We start from the raw sequence: 18,154 nt of genomic DNA, 5'->3' as shown, positions 1-18,154 counted from the left end.
CTTTCTGCAAACACAGAACCTGCAACTGCATGTTATAAAATAAACCCTATCAATCTTATCGTCACATGAATTTCCCTAGTCTCACCTGTTTATTTGCCCCCGTGTAAGTGTGGAGATGTAGTATGTATTGCACTTTATTTCTCCGGCAGAGGCACTGATGGAAGATCGCAGCAATGCTATAACTCATTAGTACTGTGCGAGGGCCGAGCCAAGCATGTCTAGATCACTCTGCTCTCTTCCTGAGAAGCTTTAGATCCTGTGACTCAGGCTTCCTTTTCTCTTCCTGGTCTCTGGACACTGTTAACACACGCGATACTTGGGTAGACATGCACACACGATTACTATACAGAAAAGCAAGTTGAGCGTCTGTCACCTACTGAACATAAAAAAGAATGTTGATGCTGATATTTCTGATTTAAAAAAAATGACTTCTTCAGCTTTGAAAAATGTTTAAGTAACTATGCACGTTATCTAGCATATAGTCAGATTCGCTGAAAAGCCACCTGGCTCTCATTGGGGATACAGAGGCAACTAACCAAACAGTGATCTCACCACCAATAACTCCTCTCTGCTTCATTGCCTTGGCGCGTACTACGGAAGATTACTACAGACGAGTATTGTTTCTCTTGGTTCCAGTATTAAAAGGCCATGTGCAATAATTGTGAGGTTATCTTTGGAGAGTCTTAAAGCAACATTATGTGAAATCGGGAGGAGTTTGGTCAGAAACCAGCTATTCTGGCAAATGAAAATTGAAATACAGCATCCTTGGGTTTTTTGAAAGACGCTATAAATTATTATTATTGTTTGTTATTGGCAGTGTAGTAGTGTTAGAATCCCTACATTATTTGAAAGCAGTCTTGGATGACAGGTGGTGTGCCTTAACAAGCACACGGTTGTATGTGAATGCACACACAAAAATAGTCAAACTTTTGCCATCATGAAACATTGTATACGCACATAACATTTTACAATCTTCTTACACACTATCTGCGCAAGTCTAGCAAAACACCCAAAGAAAGAAAACTCCACCCATACGCACAGTTAGATTGCACTTTGTGCTAGACTTGCACTGGGCACCAAAATAGCGCCCGCTAGCCGGGTTTACATGGAGCCATGTATTCTGATTAGAATGAATCCGAATGACCAAACGGAATGAAAATGCTCTCTATAAACACCTCAATCGGAAAGAAATGGCTGATTTCGAATGGAATTAAATTCGGAATCATGGGGTGGTATATTCCGTTTGGCAATCTGAACTAGCATGATGTAATCGAAATGGCCAGCCTGCATCCAGTATGCACATGCCCTGTCTTGATGTAAATCGTGACGTCGTCGCTTACGCATTATGCCTTGCCAAGAGCTTGTCTGCGAGGGGAGAACTTGTTTTAAAGTACTTGGAACTTGTTTTGATCAAGACAAGTCAGGCCAGGTAGTCCACCTTCCATCTGAAGTCAGCTGGGATAGACTCTGGCTCACCCACAACCTTCAAGTGGTATAAAAAATAGATAGATGGTTGTAATATTGTGGAAGAGCCTTTATTCATTCTACTATGACACAGCATTAACTAAACCTCTTACTGAACCATGGCACATTCACTGCTATACGGATGGAATGCAAGCTGGGCCAGAAAGTGAAAAAGTCACACTCGTCTCTGGCTGTTCTCATTCCCCACTAGAATTATTTTCTGCTCACTGCGGAGTTGATATCCTGGCCCACTGTCTGCATGTTTTGGGGGGCGACAGGATGAGTTATCCCCTTTCTTCACTTAAACAAGACTCCTTGTGTGTGAACTATGAACTGTTTGAGGCAGGCACGCACACACAGCCTATCATTTGCACTTTCTACCTCCAGATGTAGTGTGTTTTCCTTGGCGCAGGCCAAGAAAATGCCTTTTCCATACACCGGCTGTAGAGGGGAAGCACGCTCAATGCAGCTTCTTAACCGATCATTGGTTGTAATTAGTTGAGCTACAGTATTTTGTAACTCTTGGCAAAGCACTTAACAGCAATTTGCTAAATGAACTGAGCAGTGGACAGATGGTGTAGCCCACCCTTTTCCGCTTGACATTGTATAAACATTTTACTTCTTGCAAATTGAATTAATAATCTGTCAGGTTGTTATAAAAACTCTGGACAATGTCAGAGAGTTAGTTCTGGACTATGTGAAGAGTAGCTTTGTTTCAAATGAAGAACACAACAGTTAATTGTTTGTGTTCGACGTGTTATTGCCTATGGGGAAGTTAGTGAGTTAGGTAGTTAATTAAATAATTTGGTCATTCTCAGGCTTCTTTCTTTTTCCAGTTTTATGCAGAATTACGCAGCTTTAGCCAAAACCCACTCTCTGAAATATGGTGAAGTGGCGTTTTGCTAGCCATTATATGCTGATTACACTTTTTTGTGGCTGTTGTTGCTCACTATTATTATAATGTAATATGATTGCACCAAGTCGAGTAAAAAACACAGTCCGACTGCAGGCTTATTATAAAATAAGCAGCGCTCAGTGCAGTGAGACGTCATCGCATGCGTGGCCAACCAAGGTGCACCGTGATCGGCCACGCCAATGTGCTGAACCACTAACTTAAGCCAGTTCTTTTCTCTAATCTTAACTGGCAGACCTTGCCAACCTATAGAAATTCACTTCTAGAACAATTTGTCTGAATTTCCATATTTTTTTAATTATGTCAAGAATATTGCAGTGTATAAAGCAATGCAATGCAATGTGAATAGTTGTCTTAACTTAAGGGGTAAGATCATTGTACCACATTTAAAAAGCAGGACAAAGTTTTCAATATCCAAAATGGTCAGTGTTATGGGCTTATTTTCACGTTGGCTATAATTTCTATGACATAATACAGAACATTTGACAGCCCTGTAATACACCAAGCTCCGTAGCAGTGTGCCTTAAAACTTCCTGGCGCCGTGGACGCCTTGTGAGCACACTGGGAGGGCTAAAAAGTACAAAACTCCTATCTCTTTGGCTGCATTTCTTATAAATCTAATCTTACCCTGAGCTCCTGGGAGTCCACCGGGGGCAGCTGGCAGCGACAGAGACTGAGGGTTTTGCATTGGTTAGCCCGCCCAGAGTGATTGCTTTAAAGGTTCTTGCTTGCGACATCACGACTTCCCATTTAAGCCAAATTGTTTCTGTGACTAAAGCCTTTCGGACTGAAACCAGAAATGCACATTTGGGCCATTTTTGGTCAAATATTGTTGGTGCATCACAACTAACAACTAGAAAAATTCCCGCGGAAATTTTGAATGGGACTGCTGACTCTTTGGTAATGAGCTGAACAGTTTAAAATTTAAACCACTGGAATCGCTCAAGAAATGTGGAAGTTAACCATAATCAACATCAACTAAAAGTATCTCACTGTCCCTGAACATGTATTTAAAAAAATGTAAATGAGCTGAACAGTTTAAAATTTAAATGACTGGAATCGGTCAAGAAATGTGGAAGTTAACCATAATCTAAAAATATGTCACTGTCACTTTAAGAGCACATACATTTTTGACTTGGAGCCGTCACGCGCCCCACATTGCATTGAGATCGCATGAGAGAAGCACCCCTTGTACAAAAGCCTCTCACGACTTAACGGTTGAAGATACAGATTCAAGAAATGGCTCGTTAGAACGGCAAGGGTTTGGGGAACACGAGCATGTTCTCATTTTCTTAATCGGATAAAAAATGACCAAATGAGAGCAGGTTGAAAACTTATGATTTATCAGAAATGGAGAGAGGAAGGCGCCTGAAATTAACATGTACAAGACAGGCGAATTAGTCCGACTTCTCTTGCTTAAGGTGAAAATAAAGGTACTAAATGACACCTTAGCCAAATAAAAGTTAGTTTGTCTGAAAGAAGACACTCGTGACTACAAAATGTGAGAATTTGACGTCTAGTGACAAAAGATCGTTGCCATGGTGACGAGTTGAAGTGACGTCACGCACCCACATTGCATTGAGATCGCATGAGAGAAGCACCCCTTGTACAAAAGCCTCTCACGACTTAACGGTTGAAGATACAGATTCAAGAAAGGGCTCGTTAGAACGGCAAGGGTTTGGGGAACACGAGCATGTTCTCCGAAATCCCTCATTGGCGCCGCTTCGCTACACCGTCGACACGCCACTCAACCCCCCCCCCCCCCCACGTCGACGACAGACGAGACAAAAGCCTTACTGTATATTGTAGCAACGAGAGATGTACACAATTGAGATTTAGAGCCTACTCAAACTTTTCTTAGTTTTTTTTTACTGCACATTAAAACTTTAATGTAACATCTGCTAGCTCTTTGCTAGCGCTAGCAGGTGCAGCTAGCATGTAGGCTACCATCTCTAGCACTTAACTTTTCCAATCTTGTTAAAACAGCAACATAACGTTCAAACACATCAAATACGTTTCAATACATCGCCAGTATTAACGTGATGTAGTTTAGGATGGGGAAAACTTGCAAAATCACACTTATTTAGCATTATTCACCAGACTACAAACAATTGCCTTGCAACTTACCTCAGACGAGATGAAATGGGAGGAGTAGGTTCTCGAGAAACTTCTAATTGGTGTCATTAAAGCGTCTCTCATTGGCCACAGCACAGACAAGCAGAAAACGAACCAATCAGGGAAAAGAGAGAAGACTAGATCCAACTATCATCAAGATTGGTTGCATTCCATTGAGATTGTATGACAGACGCACCCCTGGAACAAAAGCCTCTCACGACTTAACTCTTCAAGATACAGATTCAAGAAATGGCTTGTTAGAACGGCAAGGGTTTGGGGAACACGAGCATGTTGTAATTTTTTTAATCGGATGAAAAATGACCAAATGAGAGCAGGTTGAAAATGTATGATTTATCCGAAATGAAGAGGAAAAAAACACCCAAATTAACATGGAAGAGATTGGCGAGAGAGTCCAATTTCTCTTCGCTTAAAGGGAAAATAAAGGTACTAAATGACACCTTAGCCAAATAAAAGTTAGTTTGTCTGAAAGAAGACACTCGTGACTACAAAATGTGAGAATTTGACGTCTAGTGACAAAAGATTGTGGCAGTGGTGACGAGTTGAAGTGAAATTTTTTCTAATACATTATTTGGTTCCCGGCACTGGATGGCTAATTAGCCAACAGAGTGTGTGAGAAAGCTAATTCAGCTACTGTCTTTGAACCCGAACAGGGGGGGGGGGCTTTCATTCCTTAAAAAAGATTTCGACACTGAGCTAAAGATGGGACAAATTCCTACAAAATGAGCTAAAATTCGTATCGGTCGGATAACGTATGCGCGCGCAGCGTGTCTTGGAAAAAGGTGCTTGAAGTGTGATTTTTTTCCCATTCATTCCCAATGGGGAGTTAATTTGGGAGTTTTTTGGGAATAGCGTCGCCAAGGTAACTGGGAATTCTTAGAAAAATAATAGCGCAGCGAGTCAGATCGAGCCGCATCGTTTGATACCTCATTTGTGCCGGTGCGATGTACGGTACGGGCCGCATTTTAGCGGAAAAATCGTGGAATAATATATAATAATAACAACAAGAAAAATAAACCACTGTCCTAGGTAGAATAACAATATGTGCCTGCTTGCTTCGCAAAGCAGTCCCATAATAAACTGAATACATCATTTTTGTTCACTCTTGCATGTATTGTGTAATTGGGTTCATAGCTATTCTGAGAGGATCTCATCTGACGCATAAAAGTAAATTAAGCAGAAACCACAAGTTATTTGGAAACACTTACTGTAATAGTGAATTAGAATTGTTATAGAGGACAGGAGTTTTTCCATCTTAAGAGACATTTGACTTTGCATGCATACCATGCAGTCTGAACATCAGTTGTTGTTAATTATGTTTATTTTTTTTTTAAATTAAAAACAATACAATTCTCCATTGGCTTTGATAAATAAATAGTTTTCTGCAACATATACTGTATGGGGGGACTTAAGTGAGTTATTGCACAGCACTTCTCATAAGCAGGTAATTGGACTTTCCAATGCACCTGTTTGCTGAGCAAATAAAGTATTTTCTAAATTGTCTTGTTTATTGCCACATTAAATTCCTTTTCCCTATTTAGAACACAGGTCACTGTGACGTAGCAACTACTCTTTGGTAGTTATTTGTTATAAATCAAAGTACTGTATGTGCTTCTGTGAGGTGACATACACTGTAGTTCAACTGTCTTCTAAGGCATTCTACAGATTAAAGAATGAATAGCTTGTGTTGGAGCATTTCCCGGGAAGTGTAGTCTGCATTATTTTTTACAAAAGGAACATAATCAGTCAAAGGATGCATTTGTCTTCATCTGGTAATAGGAATTTGTATCACACTGATCTTGTGACATTCTTTATCTCTGCACCTCAAGCTAAATCAATACAACTTGTCTTTCTTTTAGTTCCTGACTGTAGTATAAGTATTTAACTTGAAAAATTATTATTTTAATTGTTTCTAATTTGTTATGTTTTAGGGGTGTTGGAAGAAATCGATTTAGCAATATATCGCGATATTGCAGCGCACAATTCTCGAATCGATTTGAAATGTGGCCGAATCGGTTTTTAAACATCAATTTTTTTATGGGAATATTCAACAACACGTCTTACTTAGGGTTAGGATTCACACATTAAGCATGGAAGAATGGTATACTAATGGCACATTAAGCCTTAATATTTTATTCCAGTGCTGTTCAAACATGAAACTGATTGCAACCTGTTTGTTAAATGCAGTGGCTCAGTTATAAGCCTGAATTTTCAGATAAATAAATAAACTTTCATACAAATCTTACAGTGTACATGTACAAGTTTACTGATTAATATTTTCTCAATTTGAGTATTTTATTAATTTTTTTAATCGGGATTAACCGGAATTGAATCGTGACCTATGAATCGTGATACGAATTGAATCGCCAGGTACTAGGCAATTCACACCCCTAGTATGTTTTGTTTATTACTGCTGTTCTAAAATTTTGCTAAACTGTCAATAGATTGATAGCTGACTAGCAACAAGTTTTTGGGAGTTTAGCTGGGCTTGGATTTATACCCAATTTTGTCTCAGTCCTGTTTTAAAAAGTTTTTTGGTGCATAAAATAGTCGACTTGGAATTACAATTTACTGGAAATCGCTATGTTGGACCGAGGTGTGTCAAGATTCAAGAAGTCACGTAAAAAGTGAAGACACTGTCTGCGGCGTCAGCACACAAAAAAGACGTGTGTGTGTGTGTGTTTTAAACAACATAATCTGTAAACCCATTTGAATTTACTATAACTTAAACCTGAGCAGCCTGTCATGTTTAATTCAGTTTCTCATTGACTTCCAGGTCACATTTAATGGCGAGCCATCACACTTAAGGTTTCCCCATCTATTTCCTTGTTCAACGCCAGTGTTGAATGGCAGTATTCATGGAATTTTACTCATAAAATGCAAACTAATGTGGGTCATTTCCGTGGAATTGTCCTTCAGATGTGAGGGAATTCCTGCAGCATAAATAAGGTGTGAGGTAGCCTGAGGCCAAGCCACATACTTTCCCTTACTGTAATGTAATCACATGGCCATCTGTCAATGGCGGTGCACCCCTCTTAACAGTACACCACTTCCCTTTTGTCACCCACCACTGCCACACATCACAAATAGCACATGCTCATACAGTACGTGCAAACTATTAACTGCATAATACTGTAATTAGGGGTAGTTATTAACAACAACAAACAAACAAACAAGAATTCTTCTTGTCTAGGATTTTTTCCCCCTACCTTGTCTTATTTATTCTAATTAGTGATTTCAAGTGATTAAAATGTACTAACTAATCTAATTAATCATAATTTTGTGTAATTAATTGCATTTTATGACATTTAGCCACAAGTGCTTCTACGCAGCAGGTGGAGACGAGCAGTTAAGTTGAAGCACCTGTGGCAATAGCCAATTGTGGCAGTGGATTTTACTTTGTGGACCTGGATTCCCCAACCATGCATATGCTGATGTGTTTTTATTTATTTATTTCCAGAACAAACGTAACGTAGTGCGTAGACTGATGGCCTGGTTTTTGCTGAGGCTGCAGAGGAAGTTTATTCATTTTTGAATGCTCATATTTTTGTAAAACGTTATTTAAAGTACGGAACTGGAGAGTGGGGAGACCAGTGAGCGAGTACTGCTTTTTTAAGTATACAACAATGTTAAAAGCTGTTTGTAAGTGTATGAAGTCTAATTAAAGTGTTTAAGGATCATGGTTTGTGGCGTATTTGTGGTCTAAACTAGAAATGCACCGAAAATATTGGCAGGAGGAAACCAAGACCAAACACTGAAACACACAAATAAATTATATACAGTGTCCCCTCACTTTTCGTTGGTATATTTATTCAGTTATGATTGATGCATTTCATTTCTTCACCACTGTAAACTGTAGCATATTATCAAATTAACATTCATATGTTTTCTATTCAAAACTGAGCATTATTGTCTTTGTAAGGCATTTGATCCAGCTCTTGTTTTGGCAATCATTGAGTGTGTGGCTGGTCATCATATTGTATGTCCCTGTGTCTTGATGTTGTTGGTAATTCAAGAGTGTCTTGAAGTAATTTGTTTTTGGCTTCTGTTGAAATAAGACCATATTTCACATTTATATCTGGCTTTGCCACCTCATGCACACATCTCCCATTTTGCTCTATTTTCCTAACACTTGCTCATAACAGGATTTAGCATATCAATGGTAGATTAGATCGTTTAACAAAAGCTTACTACTGCAAAGCCGCTTTCCACTCCTCCTTCCAAAGCTGACTTGTGGACCTCACACGCAGATTCTCTGCTCTGCGATCTTTGGTGTACCGTGTGTGGTCGCTACCACTCAGTTCAATTGATTTCTGTTTGAAGATGACAAAAGACATGCTTGGTCATCACTATGGACTCCTAAGATCTATGTGATGTGTTGTGTTGAAGATGCTCCATAAGGTCGTGCACATGTACTGTACACAGGAGAATGATCATTAATAGTTTGTTTCCACCGGCATATGGTCTTATTAAATGCAGGAAGGAAGCAGCATGTGACCCGAGTATGCATGCAGGTACGCAATGTTGGAATGTGTCCGAAACTTGCCAGTCTATTGTTCTTGCACCCCTGGCTTCCACTTGGTTTAATGAGGTATGGAACAAAAGAATTATCCTGTGCCCTCTCACCCTGCAGATGCTCCTGGTGTGGAATGAGACTTGTTTTCTGTGGAAACGTTTGCACTGAATGCCAAGAGGTGCTGACTACAGCTTGGCAGCTGCATTGACAATTGTGTGCGTGCGAGTGTGTACGTGTTGGCGAGCTGGCATGTCAGCCGAGTGAAAACCTCTTTGTGACACAACAGTCACCACAGGAAGGATACCCCAAACCCCTCTGCTCACCACCTTTCGTTTTGAAGGTTTAAGGTAAACAGTACTGTTCACCTCAAAGGGTAATGAGGTTTTAGGTCCTTCAATGTATGTGGATGGGAGCAGTGAGCTTAAGTTTTTGTTCCTCCGAAAGGCACATGCAATGTACATGTGCAAACTAGGGCTGTCAAAATTAAAGCGGTAACTCTGGAGATTAATTAAAATTGATTAAAGCGTTAAAAGCATTTTTTTTTAACTCTTGTTAACTCAGTGTGCAACCAAACTTGGTGCCGTCACTGGCGGGAAGATAAATAAAAATATGGACTATAGATAGTTTTACTTTATCATTTACTTGTCTGATGCCTGTTGGAGAACTGTAAAGTAATGTGCGCACTTTGCAGAGCCAAATTCAAATAGCATATTACACAGTAAATTTTGTAGAGTAAATTTTACTCTAAAAAGACTACATTCGGTCCCACTCTAAAAAGAGTGAACTTTTACACTTGGAAGAGAGTAAAATACTAAAAAATAAACGCTCCAGGGTTGAGGAACGATCCCACAACTTTCAACATGGAAGACAGCTTCTCTACCACTGGAGCTATGCTAAACTTATTGTTAGCTAGCATATTGCTGATGTGCTGATATTGCTGAAGGAGACAAAAAAAATGGAGGTATGGATTCCAGCTGACACCTGCGATATATTGACGCCAAGTATGAGTGGCATGGCTCAGTGGTTAGGTTGGCTGTGTCCCAACCTGAAGGTTTTTGGATTGGATTGTGTGAATTTTCATTTTCATTGTAGTCGTCATTGATAAAATTGTCAGTCAGTTTTAGTTATCATTATCGTCTTAATGAACTGCTTCTATTTTAGTTTTCGTTTCATTTTCGTCTGAGAATTTTTTTTCCCGTGACGGGAATTATGACGAAATTATCACTGTCCTTAAGTTACCTCTACGGAGACTCGCAAACCAATGCTGCTGGAGTGTGGTGCTCGTGAACTCAGCTCAGAACTAAAACTGTAAGCAAGAAGTTCTCAGAATTGTTTGTTTGAGTCCATTTTGATTGTTTTGTTTAACAGTTGTATTTTACAGGAGAAGTATTCTATTCAAGGCTCAAAGAATGCTATCAGAACAGTCTTTAATTCTAAATATACTTCCTATTTGATGATTTTTTTTTTTAATTGCAAGATTTTACTCAAAAATCTCTTACAAGTTTTGAAGAAAAAAAGTGGAAGCAAAAGTAGAAACGTGATTAATTGCGATTAATTATGCAAAATTGTGCGATTAATTGGTTAATAAAATGTAATCGTTTGACAGCACTGGACTAATCCTCCATGGATCAAGAATGCTTCTGATATAATCAAGGTCATTGGCAAGCTGGCGTCAGCTTTCTGGCTAAGATGGAGTAAACCCTGTAATGTATCCCCAATGTTAAATTTAATTGGATCTGTTTTTTATGGAGACTTTCAAAATTCAGTTGAAATATGTGACATTAGTACCGCAAGCATCATGACATGGGTTGTGAATTTGACGTGTCCGGGATGCTGTCCGGAAAGCTTGAGTGAACCGTTTAAACTAACGCGTTGACATACTACTAATTTTTCAGAGGTGTTGCCATAGATGTCACCTTCATGGACGGTTCAGGGGCTGACTGTGTCTTCAGTGCAGTCCCTAAACTGGGGCATAATTGGCTAATGTTTCTTCTTTCAAGGAATCACCTATGTATTGGTTATTTATACTGGATGTCTCCATTGTTTGACTTGGGCCAGATCTTCCGAGAATGTTCATTGCCTAAGATAGACTGTGTGTGAATGTGGTTTGGTGATAGTTTATATTCTGAATGTCAGTTTTTCTATTTTGTAGTCCTCCAGCTTTCTGTTGCAAGTCTATGTGACACTCATTTTTTTCCGGCTCCATTAATCTTTCTTTTTCTGTATTTACATCTTGGCAGCTGTGAGCCTGCAGGTGCCTTAACTGGCTTATTGACAGTCAGTACCAGAGCCCTGGTGCTTTTTGGTGACACTTGCATTGTCACGAGTGACAAAGCGATTGTGTGCTATCCCGGTTCATAGGGAAACAGCTGTTAGACCCCTCAGTGACACTCATGGCATTGAGATGAAGCTTCAAGCACAATCATAATGCCCTGGATTTACTCCTGAACAATTCTAAACACGCATGCATCTGGTTTTGATCGCTACCACTTCCTCTCCTCCATTCTTGAAACATGATTCTTTTATGATGTTTGAAAGTGGATGGCAGTACCACTAATTAATATGTATATGTTCATATGCTTTGTCTGTTGCTGTTGTGATAGAAACATTGGTTTAAAAGACATTGAGCCTCTGTACTGGAAGTGACTCACAATTGACTAATTTGACTCGATTTATTCTGTACTTCCTGAACTGTGATTGTCCACCATTGGGTAAGTTCAGGACATTTACCTCTTACTGCTTCACCCATATGTTTTTATTGTTCCCTCAATCACACTGCTGTCAACTCCCGAGCAGCCCATGACTTTGATAAACTGAGCTTGTCTGGAAAATCAAGACCCAACAAGTCAGGACTGATCTTTATCACCATGTACTATTCAAAGCACTCTCTAATTGTTTTTATTTTAGATATTAAAAGTGCAATGCTGATATAAATATGTGTTCTGCCTTGTACACAACTTCTGTCACAAGACTTTACAGGTATGTCCAACTGACTTGTCTTTTCACCTCCCTCCAGTTCCCAGAGTGTGGCTTCTTTGGCATGTACGACAAGATCTTGCTCTTCCGACACGACCTAAATGACGAAAACATCCTGCAGAGGCTGACATCAGCCGAAGACATCCATGAGGGAGACCTAATTGAGGTGGTTCTCTCTGGTATGTATGCTGCTTTTAAATTTGAAACTTGCTTTGCATATAATGAGAAATCCATCCAAATGGTAAAATCACAAAGAAACTGTTATTTGACATATTAAAGTACCACCCCCCCATTTTTATTTTTTTTATTGACATTAATATGTTCTATGCAGCCCCACCAGTCTACTCTAAATACGGTATTCTGTTTAATATCGCATTAGTAGAATATGAGTTTAGCAGTAAAATCCAGCCGTTATCAGAAGGTGGCCATTTTGCCACTTGCTGTCGAGTGAAAATGATATCACAGTTGCTCAGGTCTCAGGTAACAACCAATCACAGCTCAGGTTCAGAAAACTGGAGAGCTGATAATGGTTGTTGCACCGAGCCCTGAGCAACTGTGATGTCATTTTCACTTGACAGCAAGTGGCAAAATGGCCGCCCCCTGAGATGGGTTAAAACGGCTGGATTTTGCTGCATAACTCATATTCCACAAATGTAATATTAATCAGAATGTCATGTTCAGACTAGTGAGGTCACATATAACATATGAACTGATTAATATTTTTTTTGCTTTATTTTCAATACATTTATTTATTTTCAAAAATATTTAAACTAGCCTCTTTTTTTTTTTTTACTTGTGGCATCCCTAGCCTGCTGACACACAGACATGGCAGCAAACTGAGAGGAACTAGTGCACTAAACAGGAACTGTTTTCTAAGTCATTTGGAATTGGTTCGGGTTTGCAAGATCAGACAGTGAGCCAAGAGTCTCTTGCAAAGTATGTCTAAAGGCTGTTGAAACCAAAGCAAGCAGCACGACTAAATTATGTCAGCATTTGAAACGGAGACACGCAGCTGCAAATGTTGCTCTGTGCTCGACATGCCAGGGAAAGCTCCCACTAAGAAGCAGGCAACATGAGCGGAATCATTTCACATTGTTTTATGTATGACAAGAAATCACTAAGCCAGTCATGTTGACCATTCTCAAATATGTATAAATGGGTGCCATGCCTATTTAAAATATATGTTGCAAAAGCACTCACTTACCCAACATACCTTTACTGATCTGCTTTAATGGTTGTTGCAACTGTTGTGGAAAAACTGCATACATTCTATCAGATAGCTTATCTAAACAAATTACACACTTTAACCCAGGTTGTGTTTGCTAGTACAATACCCGTGTTTTATTTGTCAAGTTACAGCATATCACTTCGTCCCCAACTTCTTCCGGTAGTGTGACTTAATCATAAAAGCATCCAGAAGATCATCACATCTTCCCACTGCTAAATCATATAGACTACAAAAACCTTTCTGTGCCCCAGCAGAGCATTTTCTTTCAACGTAGGGTCAACATTACATGTAAGAGGTGAAGGCTAAAGCCTCATGTGTGGACAGGCCTTGCCAAACATGTCAAAATTAATCACCTGGCATGCACTGGAATGCTATATACCAACGTGTATTCAAGATTTTAAGAAAAATATTTTCCCGGACCAACGTTAATTAAAAAAAAAAAAAAAAAAGTTAATTTATTTAAGTTATTAATTTTATAATAAGGAATAGTTTTTTTGTTACATATAAGTCCCATTTTTCTTGTTGCCATCAAATTTTGAACATGTTCAAAATTTCTTAGCGACAAGAAAAACTGAGAGTATAAAGAAGATTTGAGAGTGTGTGGTGAACAAAGCCTGCCGAAAAAGCAACAATTGCAACGTGCACGCACCCTCTCAAGCCTGCGCCGCTTAGTGAGTTATGGGCTTAAGTTAAACTCTAATTAACTATTTTTGTTATCATTATATGTATCTTAAGTTGTTCCAGACATTTAAACTTAAGAAACAAACTAAAGAAACAAGGGTGGTCTACTAATTTTCCCATAAAAGGAATTTACGAAAACATCTGGAATTCTGGATCCAAATAAGCTACTGATCTTGTATCTTTTCATTGTCACTGAATGACTTTGAGTTGTGGAATTTGAATGATTGTTCCATTATCACACGTTGTCATGAGATGATGAACCTTTGTGTCAGTTACTCAGGTGTTTTTCGTGCTACTCCCAGCAATGAATGAATGAATCAGCTTCCTGTGCAATGCGGAGATCACAAATTACTTACAATAACAGTCCTTCACAAATCTGTCCATCTGTCTGCATCAGGAAGCACCTGTCACCACCTGTCCTGAATCTTCCCCTCCCCTCTCTAGAGCCTAGAGTATTGTTTGCAGGGATTTAGGCGGGGTACGATTGTATAGGTTCAGAATCTGAGGATACTTCAGGCATCAAGGCTGAGGAATGTAGACTAGAGAACTTCCTTCTTTTTGTTTCTCACTGTCTGTGTTTGTCTTGTGCTCTCTTTGTGTCACCCTTTGTTGTTGTTTTCCCGCCCTACTTTCTCTCTTTTCAACCTTGTAATATCCATCTGCAGGTGGTTTTACAATAAGTCACTCAACATGCTATAAATTCAACAGTATGACAATGAATTTTACATGACAGATACAGCAAATGAATGTTTTTAACCATTTCTTTTGGTTCAGAGAAAATATGAATCTTTTTCCGCCCAATAATTTGTCCCGTCATCATCCGTGAGTTTTTCTTAACCAACCTATAGTTGTATCCTGTGGCTTTGGGAGAAGGAGTCGGAGGATCTCCCTCGGTGCAAGAAAGAGGCAAAAGTGGCTTTTCCTTGGCTCTGAGTTCAAAAGTAGAGCACATGTTTTTCTAGCAATAAGTGATTGCTGTGGTGTGTAAACATGCTGTGATATGCAGGCCGGCCCTAGTCACAGCGTACACTGCAAAGGCCATGTGGGCCCATGAGGTTTGCGGTTCAGGCTGACCGATTGTCCCTTTGTTCTGTTTTTCACACTCATCTTGTAGCTACCACCCGCTTTCACAAGATACTTATTTACCACCATCAGCAGTGCAAAATTTGACTTTTACAACGCTTGTTTCAACAGTTACTTAAAAAAATATGGCACTTGTTATACTGTATGTTTTTCTTTGATTTAAACTTGTGGCTTCTGAATGGAAAATGTAGTGCCTTGAAGCAAACAGATGCAGGCTCTTCTTGAGAGAAGTGATTCCAAAACAACTTCTTGAATGCATGTTGTTGTTTGCAGTCGACTAACTTGACAACAATTACGTATTAGTGCGAGGACTAAGAATCATCCACTTGTTTTATTTATGTTACTCAATGAATGGTGCTTTTCATTTTGTCTATTCCACTGAGCAATGTTGCCCCAGCAACGTGACCTGCATTCCTTCTTTCTTTTCGTTCAGTAATAATAAAATAAAAACATGAAACTAAAAATACTACTTTCCAATAATGGTAACTTTTAAAATAAAGAAGCTCATTGTGAATCTAGTCTTCACAGATGCGTTTTAGTGCATGAGTGTTAATATCACAGTGTGCGCCTTCAGCAGTATTTCGACTGTACTGATGCGTCTTGGTGCAATATGGCTAACGTAACATTAAATTGAAATAAGAAGAACAGAATGCACACCACAGTGACCTGCGTTTGGTCTTCATGCAAAGTGACTGGCATCGTCACACTTCTTTACATATTCATCACTGCATGTTATTAAAGTTGAAATTGGGTAAACATTTGATTATATTAATGCCAGGCTTCCTATGCAAATATGAAAAAGTTTTGGAATTTGATTTAATAAATTGCCAGATCTGGAAAACATATATTAATGTTTCCAAAACTGTTACATTAGCTCTATTTTCTAAATCAAACAGAAAATAAATAAATGATAATAGATTGAGCTGTTTAATGTTTTGTTGTTTTGTTTTTGCAAGTATTCTCTAATTTTGAATTTGACAATGCAGAGCCACATTTTGTATGTATTACAACAGTGTGGCTACATTAGAGTGTGAATAGTACTAGACTGGCCTGCCAGCAGTCCAGACCTGTCTCCCGTTGAAGATGAGTGGCACATCCTGAAGCGTAAAGTGTGACAATGGAGACCCCGGACTGTTGATCAGCTGAAGTTTTACATCAAGGAAGAATGGAAAAGAATCCCACCTAAGAAGCTTTAACAATTAGTGTCTTCAGTTCTCAAACGCTTGTGTGTTTTTTATTTGTATGTTGCACAACATCCCAACTTCATTGGGATTGGGCTTTTTAAATACTGTGTACCGAATATATGTGGGACGTAGGGATTAATGGACTTCATGGAGGCTGGCGTCCACCGCTGCAGGTCGATTCCTGCCTCCAAGTCATCTATTGATCCCTGATTATTGTACACCTCATTGGACATTAACCTTGACATATAAGCATCATATCTTGTATTAGTGTTGATAACTAGTAATTGGTAGAATAGGTAAATTCTCTGACTAGTAGCTCACCAAAGAATCAGAATAATATACATATATTTATTATAATGCCACTATTTATTTATTAATTCATTTATGTATTTATTTACTTACCTAGATGTCTGGAAAAAGTATGGAATTTAAGAATCTCAAATGTGTTGGAAACCTGTAGGTCAGACCCACACCCATGACCGGTCCATTTATTTATTTGTCTTGATTTTTTTTTTTATTAAAAAAAATAAAATTTATGTCCGTAGTTGGAAAAAGAAATACAATGATATCTGCACTCTGAATGAAAGGAAGAACCAGGAAATACATTTTGGATGCATGTACTTGTTTGGCAGCTGTCACCTCACAATTTTATCTTACACATCATCTCGTTTTTAGTGAGTCACATATTCACATGACTAACTCTTGCTGCCAACAATGAGCTCAGTGTTTTATTTGACACAAAACCACAGAGAAAGAAAATAGAGAAACAGGAAGCGACAAATCCACAGCTTTTGGATTATAAATAAAGACAATGGATTATGGGACATTACTTTTGATTCAGTCAGTCAGATTCTGTCATTATTGAAACAAGTTTGGTCATTGCACAGATATGATGCCCTCTACTGTAAGAGTGCAGACATAGCAGACATATTTGCAGTCAATCCATTTCTTTATTTTCGCATCTTGAAAGCTCTGACTTACTATCAGCAATGTTGATTTTGAAACTGTGCCACAATGAATTTGATCAATGTACCTTTAGTTCCCCCCGCCACCCAAACACTTCTCTATCATATTACACTTTTTTCACTTTCTCATCCCTCAGTTTTGTTGGCCACGTTGTTTTGTGGATGGCTTTGATTTTCAAGTTTGGTTACATCATTTTACTGTTGTTTCTAGCCCAAGCCACGGTTGAAGACTTCCAGATTCGACCTCATGCCCTTTATGTCCACTCCTACAAAGCCCCCACCTTCTGCGACTACTGCGGGGAGATGTTATGGGGTCTTGTTCGGCAGGGGCTCAAATGTGAAGGTTAGACATGCACACATACACACACACACACACACACACACGCACACGCACACGCACACACACATTTTAATTGAACAAAAAATGGCATTAGACTCAGAAATTAAGTTGGCTGTACTGGTGACACGTTAAACATTTAGCTAATTGTCATGGTGACTTGCATCTTATTTTCATAAAATTGTATCAACAGTCACATTTGATTTCAGTGAAATGTCTGTGCAGTATTGACATAACATCTGTAGCTTGTATTTAAACCAACTTATCAGCAGAGCCCTCTTGCGGCTGCCACCCCACAGCTGTGTGTCACATTGTAGCACACCTCAACAAGGTTCTTTTGTTTATGCGTCAGGATGTGGACTAAACTACCACAAGCGCTGCGCCTTTAAGATTCCAAATAACTGCACTGGTGTGAGGAAAAGGAGATTGTCCAATGTCTCGCTGCCAGGACTGTCCCTCTCTGTTCCTCGACCGGTACCTGCAGAGAATGCAGCTGTTGTCTTGGATGAGGTGAGTTCCCTTTAAGAGCAGCATAGTTGAACGTCTTTGGATCATGCAAAATGGAACAATGCACATTAAATATATGCATCTACAGTAATTTCTGGACTATAAAACACTTTTTTTTTTTTACTTGCATTCAACCCTGCGGCTAATACAAAGGTTCGGCTTATCCA

At 39.1% G+C, this 18,154-nt stretch overlaps 1 protein-coding gene across 2 annotated transcripts in view; it reads left to right on the top strand.

The window, feature by feature from the left end:
- Positions 1-18,154, top strand: part of prkd3 (protein kinase D3) — a 44,101-nt gene that overhangs the window by 13,145 nt on the left and 12,802 nt on the right. For both annotated transcript variants that reach the window (XM_077548843.1, XM_077548758.1), the window contains exons 3-5: positions 12,043-12,181; positions 17,355-17,486; positions 17,833-17,990. In XM_077548843.1, the coding sequence (XP_077404969.1) occupies positions 12,043-12,181; positions 17,355-17,486; positions 17,833-17,990 (429 nt within the window). The remainder of the gene's footprint in view (positions 1-12,042; positions 12,182-17,354; positions 17,487-17,832; positions 17,991-18,154) is intronic.

This window comes from Vanacampus margaritifer, chromosome 1 (genome assembly GCF_051991255.1).
Source record: "Vanacampus margaritifer isolate UIUO_Vmar chromosome 1, RoL_Vmar_1.0, whole genome shotgun sequence".
In the NCBI taxonomy this organism is placed as follows: domain Eukaryota; kingdom Metazoa; phylum Chordata; class Actinopteri; order Syngnathiformes; family Syngnathidae; genus Vanacampus; species Vanacampus margaritifer.
Note: the sequence above shows the minus strand (reverse complement) of the source record. Positions and strands in the feature narration are given on the sequence as shown.